Source organism: Bolinopsis microptera, chromosome 2 (assembly GCF_026151205.1).
Source record: "Bolinopsis microptera isolate Bmic1 chromosome 2, MBARI_Bmic_1.0, whole genome shotgun sequence".
Lineage (NCBI taxonomy): Eukaryota > Metazoa > Ctenophora > Tentaculata > Lobata > Bolinopsidae > Bolinopsis > Bolinopsis microptera.
In genome coordinates this window covers 1,965,830-1,973,367 of record NC_087073.1, presented here as the reverse complement: position 1 = coordinate 1,973,367, position 7,538 = coordinate 1,965,830, and the positions used below count along the sequence as shown (strand labels likewise).

At 36.9% G+C, this 7,538-nt stretch overlaps 1 protein-coding gene across 2 annotated transcripts; it reads right to left on the bottom strand.

Moving 5' to 3' along the window:
- Positions 1-1,238: 1,238 nt before the first annotated feature.
- On the bottom strand, positions 1,239-7,130 carry LOC134826671 (uncharacterized). 2 transcript variants are annotated; one of them, XM_063839142.1, is made up of 3 exons: positions 7,007-7,130; positions 4,976-5,422; positions 1,239-1,537 (listed from the first exon to the last, which is right to left on the bottom strand). In XM_063839142.1, the coding sequence occupies exons 1-3, from the start codon at positions 7,056-7,058 to the stop codon at positions 1,410-1,412; spliced, it is 627 nt and encodes a 208-aa protein (XP_063695212.1). In that variant the 5' UTR covers positions 7,059-7,130; the 3' UTR covers positions 1,239-1,409. The 2 variants fall into 2 exon arrangements, with proteins under 2 accessions (XP_063695212.1, XP_063695211.1); XM_063839141.1 differs by having other exon boundaries at positions 1,239-1,540; positions 7,007-7,125.
- Positions 7,131-7,538: the final 408 nt, after the last annotated feature.

The following is a 7,538-nucleotide window of genomic DNA, read 5'->3' as shown; positions in this document are numbered from 1 at the left end:
CAATCTGCTGTGAAGGACATTCAAGTCAGTCGAAAATTGTTAGCAGAACACCCTTCTAGGGACATAAGAATATAGCATGTAAATTGTAAAACATAATAAGTAATAAATTAATGAGTGATAAAATAAGATATGATTTAACAGTGAACTGTGGGCATGAAGGTAACAATTAATGTTGAAAATTACATAGATGCCCACTTTGGAATTTCGTTAGTAATATTATACACAAAGAAGTTATACACGATCGACGATGCGAAGCAAGAATGCTAGTTTGCGCAACGCGTCGAAGCGGCCGGAAGTCCTCCAAACTAATATCCGGCCAAGCACCTTCTTTACTAGTTACTATAACCGAATATCCGATCGATTTCTAAATTGTATCACTATCAGAGTGTAATTGAGTGGAATTTTAATTGCAAAATACCCGAATTGATCTTGGCCTTTAGTAGTCTGGTATGAGTCTCATGTAACCTGGTATGAGCTCTAGTAGCTTGGTATGAGCAATTTGAGTAGCCTGGTAGTGGTATGCGAAAATAAACATGTTCTAGAGTGTCCAAGTAAGCTACCACATACGTAATTCGATGATCAAAATTCGTGGCATAAAATGGCATAAATGGAGAATTACTCAAGAGTTTTTCCATTTTCCCCATAGAAAAAGTCTCCATTTTACGCCATTTTATGTCATTTCATGCCATTCGGTACCAGCCACCAACAATTGTTCCCGGAAGTGATCTTGCCAAGGTACAGAGGGCTGTGTGCATGTTGTCCAACACCACCGCCATCGCTGAGGCTTGAGCTCGTCTTGACCACAAGTTCGATCTTATGTATGCCAAGAGAGCCTTCGTCCATTGGTACGTAGGAGAAGGTATGGAAGAGCGGGAGTTCTCTGAGGTTATAGTTGGTTAGAACGCCAGCTTTGCAATCGTGAGGTTGCGGGTTCAAATCCCACTGTCTGCCTGGTCGTGGGGTGAGCGTCGTTGACGTTCAGCTAAGGATCTTGAGTGGTATATGCAGCCCCCCGGTCTACTCAGCCGAATACTCGAGAAATCGGGTGTGAGGGTTAAATGAGGAGCTGCACATTGCAGCAAAGTCTCGGGCGAAGAAAGTATGGTACACACTACCTTAACCGTCACTGGCTAAAAACAAATCCTTCGGCTTACTGTAATTGGCTGGTTGCACTTGTGTAACAATGTGGCTGTTGGAATACTCCGAAGTAAAATAAGTGTCTTGATAAAAAAAATAAGTATTCTGAAAAAACATACAATGAATATCAATAATTACTGAATCGCAGTCTCTTTCTTTTATTTTTTATTAAAACATTGAAAGTTGTCTAAAATATTGAAATTTTAAATATCAAAAGTTTAATTATAGATTGTAAATTTATAGATTCGTCCGGGTTTTCGAGTTGAACAAGTTTAGATGCTCATATTAACAGCAAACAGGAGAACGACGAGGAAAATTAAGCTGACTTTCAGGGCTGCTGCATCAGAGTAGTTCTGGTTGTCTCCCTGTTCATTTTCATCATCTTCTTCACTTGTATCTTCTTCTGAAGGGGAAATTTAATTTAGTAAAAGATACCTTCATTCTGGAAAGATATCGGCATGATCTATTTTATATGGCTTTGACTAATTATTGCAAGACCACGAACAGACACAAATCTTATATTTATTTTTAGGAACTATAAACAAGTAATTACAACTATTCGATTATCCTAGTTCGCTTGACTCCCGTACGTTTAACAGTTCATTTTTCTTTCAATGTTAAAAAATTTAATTAAATGGGTAAGATAAAATCGAATGCAACCGACAAAATACTGGCACTGAAAAATTATTCATCATCCTGATGGACGATTCTTCTATCCAAAGGTGGAGCCTGATATAATAAAGTTTTTAGGACACACGTAGAAAATAGGTATCATTATTCTGAGTGTGCGACAAAGTTTACCAAATCTCGCCTTATAACCGTCGAATCCCTGCTCTTTAACCAATGATGTTTTATGATTGTTAGATTGATCTAATTAGTAATCTACTACATTTCAGAATAAGGAATACTATACTGTTAACTATAGGCAGCTATAGTTAACAGATTCACAAAAATGTAAACTTGTAGTTGTAACATTGTAGTGCATAACAACAATAAAGTTTCTGTGCTGAGAACTTCTGAGCATGCTTGGTTAATATTTTTGTATGTGTACAAATAATCTCAACTTCCAATGAACATGTCCATTAATAAAAATAGAAAGTCCTGGCTACCCGACAGTTTTGCACGAAACTACCAGTACCGACAATCCCCCTCCACCCATTGATGAACATCATAACTTATTTGGTATATCTACTCGACTGAAAAATTGTCTTTGGCGAGTAATCATCATCAAAAATCTCAACACTACACTCAGTAACAACAGACAAAATTATAGAACTGCAGTGCACCTCATCACAGGACATTGTAGCCTCAACAAACACCTACACACCATTCGCAAATCAGACACAAGTGCTTGTCCTAAATGCGGCGACGGAGAGGAGACTGTCTCACACTTTCTCGGACAGTGCCCGGCTATTGCCCAAATAAGAGGTCAATATTTCCGGGACTACTACCTCTCTGTCAATGACATATTCGACAACCAACACATCTCCACCATTGTCAACTTTACAAACCACACTAAACGCTTAGTGGTGCCAGAGGAGTTGGACCAGACAGGTGTAACATAGCGACTACTTTAACGCCGTCTTATTTCGCCTCTCTCTTCCACACTCAACCACCACTTAAGCGTTTATCTATGACACACCCCACAACACTTACCATCATCCTTGATTACACATCTTGATTCCACTGGCATCCTCCCACAGGACTGCCATACCCCAGAGGTAGGCAAAGCATTCATATGCTATCCTCTCGTGGGCCAACCAGGCCCAGCCTCTCTTTAAAAAAAATTAAAAATAAATTCTTTGAGCAGGTAGACCATGAGCCGTCTGAACTCCAACCTCCGTTAATTGCTTCTAGTTCAAGAGAAATGTAATAACAAAATTATCCACAATCTCAATTATAACTTGGTATAAGGCACGTATTTTATTATTTATGCACTGTTTCTACGTTTAATCCTGGGTTACCACATATTTCGATTTGCGTGATTGATCATCATGATGCATCAAAATATCTAGATAAATCCATGATAACTGTCGTAGTAATATGAGCAGTGTGTTTTACTCATTATCATTTCTTTATTTATTGTTCATAGATGAAATTGGACGTTTGATTTTTACGATTCTATGTAGTATAACAGATCAAGTCTGTTACGATCCCATTTACGACTAGCCAACCAGGCCCAGCCTCTCTTTAAAAAAAATTAAAAAATAAATTCTTTGAGCAGGTAGACCATGAGCCGTCTGAACTCCAACCTCCGTTAATTGCTTCTAGTTCAAGAGAAATGTAATAACAAAATTATCCACAATCTCAATTATAACTTGGTATAAGGCACGTATTTTATTATTTATGCACTGTTTCTACGTTTAATCCTGGGTTACCACATATTTCGATTTGCGTGATTGATCATCATGATGCATCAAAATATCTAGATAAATCCATGATAACTGTCGTAGTAATATGAGCAGTGTGTTTTACTCATTATCATTTCTTTATTTATTGTTCATAGATGAAATTGGACGTTTGATTTTTACGATTCTATGTAGTATAACAGATCAAGTCTGTTACGATCCCATTTACGACTAGCCAGGTGTGGCTAGGGTGAAGGCGATATAAATATCCTGGTCCACGAGATAATAATAGAACTATTTCACGGCCTACAAGCTACGAGACAGGTCACATGGTGTGCTTTCATCATGACAAAAGGAGAGAAGGAACTCATAAAGCGGAAAATAGAGTGTACTGTGTAGAGACGATAAATATATAGGCCTTATCAGGAACATGGATGCTGAAAGTCCTTCTGGTAACAACTGTCGAGAAATAACCAGAGCAATCACAGGAATTACTATCTCATGTTCGAGAAAAGGAATATCAACCAGATGAAGGAGACAATTCACCGAGCTGAGGCAGAAAGGAACACATGATATCGATTGTCGAGGGAGGAGCTGATTGGAGAGAGAACAGGAGTGATAACTATGGGCCTAACCGAAAGACATGGATGATTTAACGCTAAAAATACGCCTTATCAACAAACTATGAAGCACAATGCACATGCTTTTATACTGTGTAAACTCTGCAAAATAAATCTTGAACCAAAACAGTTTTGAGTTTGTTTGGTAAAATACCTAATTACTGCTTATTTTCAAGATATTTTATAAAAACATCAGTTTTCAATTGATAATTGTTTCAACCTTTAGTAACTGAAAATGGCTTGTCTCCATCATGTCTACTACAAAATATACAAGATTTATAAATTATAGTTTGCTATTTGGTAATACGCTATCGCCAATATGATTATAACTCTGCCTTCATTGAAAGAGTGTGATTTTATCTCATTCGGAGAACAGTAATTGATAAAATTATGACCACCTTATTAGGTTATAAATAACAATATGCCAACTAGCCTATATCCCATATCCTATATATGTTTTATAATTATATTATGTTAAATAACACACTTGAAATTTAGACAGTAAACACGTAATCACGAGCTTACGAGAAAATCAGCAAGGTGGTTTATTTATAAATTAAAGTTATTGTTACTTTGTTAAACCAATGCTTGTTGGGTTCTTTTGCGATAGTCAAAACGCGACAACTAGCGCTGGATGGCGACAACTAGCGCTATCCAGCGCTAGTTGTCGCCATCCAGCGCTAGTTGTCGCCATCCAGCGCTAGTTGTCGCCATCCAGCGCTAGTTGTCGCTATCCAGCGCTGGATAACGTTGGCCAGCGCAAAATATATATGTTCGATAATTGTCGCTATCCAGCGCTAGTTGTCGCCATCCAGCGCTAGTTGTCGCGTTTTGACTATCGCAAAAGAACCGCTTGTTGTTATTAGTCACCTGGTAATTGTAATTGTGTTCCGTAGTAATCAGATGCTGTGTCATCAGAGAGATCGAACTTTATCTTTGCCACGTCATCGCTCCATTTCGAGCTCCAGATATCGAGAGCACACGTTTGAGAGAGCAGTATGTTGAGAACCTCCACCTCGTTACAGTGTATCACTAGTCTAACACCTGCAGTCCTGGTTAGTGTGATACGCCACACCTTGTCAGCAGCAGAGGGGGGATTAACAGCGAAGTTTTTGTAGGATGAGGTGCAGTAGCCGAGGGAGTATTGTGGAGTAGAGCTGAACAAGAGCATGATTCCTCCTGCATATGCTCCCACAGCAGAGTAGAAGCGCACTTGTACCTGATCGTCACTCCCCAGCTCACTATCAGTCCTAATTTCTAAAGGTGTCGACTCAAGATCCCACTCTATTTCCACGTCACGTTTGACTGGTAACTCACCTGTTAATTGTATGTTTAACTCATGACTATAAAGGAATTGTAAGAATGTCGCCCATAGTTTTTTCGCAGAATTTAAGGGCCCGACCATACTATGACTGTTGTCACCATGACTGTTGTCATGGTGCGGTCAGATGTAATGACCATAGGTACGTAGTGTGTTTATAAGGCGTGCCAAGGATACGTGACAACTCCTCAGGCACGTCGCACGTCGCTTTTCAAAAGCCGTGCCTAGCCAAAAATCCGTGCCTGACGTGACTGCAGGCACAGTCTATTCAGTACTCGTGCCAACTGTCATGGATAACGTGACGTCACGATTACCTAATAAGGTCTATATTTTGCGTGATATGGACATTGGCAGCGCAGAGTGCAAAGATAGTACTATAGTACAGCTACAGATCGTCTGAAAAATCGATCTACGGACACAAAAAGCTTCCAAAGGATTTATGACGTTATTAGGCTGACTAACTGTTCCAAAATTTTCCACATGTCTTAAAGCCACTTTTTGCTACTTTTGCAACTTTTTACCACCTTTCTTGTTTGTCAAATATCTTCAGCTATGAACATCGTAGAAGGTTACAAATAAGTCGAGGGTGTTTATCTTATCGACGAGAAGAACTTTTGTCCGAAAAAAGTTCACGTCAGACAATCAGATAATTTGATAATTACTAATTAGCTAATTATCTAATTACCAAAAATTATAAAAATGTTTACGTATTGGCTCGAGAATTTTTCGAAAATTTTTCACTTACACATTTTTTGAGACTTGACAAAATTTTGAAAATTTTAAAATATAATTTTTTATAAGTTTTTTCGAAGCTCAGACCATGGTTTGGTTGCCGAACCGCATCATACCGAATTGGTCCCCATTGGGAATCAAACCCCAGTCGTCGGCGTGAGAAGCAAATGTATTAAAACCACTAAACCACCCGGCCGACGTGACAGCACTCACTTTTTAGCTTTTTACTATTTTATCCCAATTGTCAAAGTATGTTTACTTGATAAACAGGAATTAAACATTAAACATGGGAATTAAACAGGAATTAAACATGAAATGACCAAAGAGAACATTAACGAACTCGTTTTGAATATCTCAATCATTAGAGTTTAATTTTACTTGATCCAATTATTTCGAATAAGTAATAACTAAAATATGCGATATTGAACGTTGATTCGAAAAAAAATTGAAATGATTTAATTAAATTTGATGTACACGCCGATAAAGTTATGACAGTAAGTCGTTTTCATAAAAAGTGGGCAAATTTGGTTTTCATGAATACCAACTAGTAATTACTAATTTTGATACATCTCCAGTTGTGAGGATGGTAGGAGGTTTCATTTTTATTATAATCGATAAATTGGTTGCTACTTGGATAATAAGCAAATTAATCAATTAGCTTAATATTCAATCAGTACAGTGGTTGTACTTTTATAGCAATTGCTTAGTAATCGATTAGTAAGTCATATCAGAAAAAGTATTTAAATAATAAATCAATTGTTAACTGAAACGTTTGGGTGGTAACGTTCAGCCTCCCGTGTCCATAATTATAATATGACTAGTAAAGATTTTACCATATAAAATGTTACCTTTGACTGATGACCACAGTAGGATCGTCAAAATGATGATCGTTATCGTCATGACGTTTTACCACTCACTTACAACTTGATAAAAATGAAACAACTAATATTTTATCATTATTTATCATTTATAATGTACTCATTATTTTATACACTAGTATAAGAATAATAAAAAGTTATGTTTAATCATTTATATCAGGGAAATCTTAACATATTTCTGGACATTTTAGTATATTTTAAGTCGAATCTCCCGTTCAATTTCGGGTCTAAGATCGTCAAACTAGTGCAGAATCAAGCAAGTTAAGTAATTTTTATATGTATTAAATTGAATGTGCTTTTTATAAAAAGTAAATATACTTAAAATGTGTGCCTATTTTGATATTTCATCCCTAGCTTAGCAGACGTAAATAAAACAACGTAAATAAAACAACGTAAATAAAATAACGTAAATAAAACAACGTAAATAAAATAACGTAAATAAAACAACGTAAATAAAACAACGTAAATAAAACAACGTAAATAAAACAATGTAAATATAGGA

Coding starts and splice junctions, on each gene's coding strand:
- LOC134826671 (XM_063839141.1), bottom strand. CDS start 7,058: ATGACGATAACGATCATCATTTTGACGATCCTACTGTGGTCATCAGTC. Junction 5,423..7,006: donor ACTGTGGTCATCAGTCAAAG/GTAACATTTTAT, acceptor TACAATTAACAG/GTGAGTTACCAGTCAAACGT. Junction 1,541..4,975: donor AACACAATTACAATTACCAG/GTGACTAATAAC, acceptor TTTCCCCTTCAG/AAGAAGATACAAGTGAAGAA.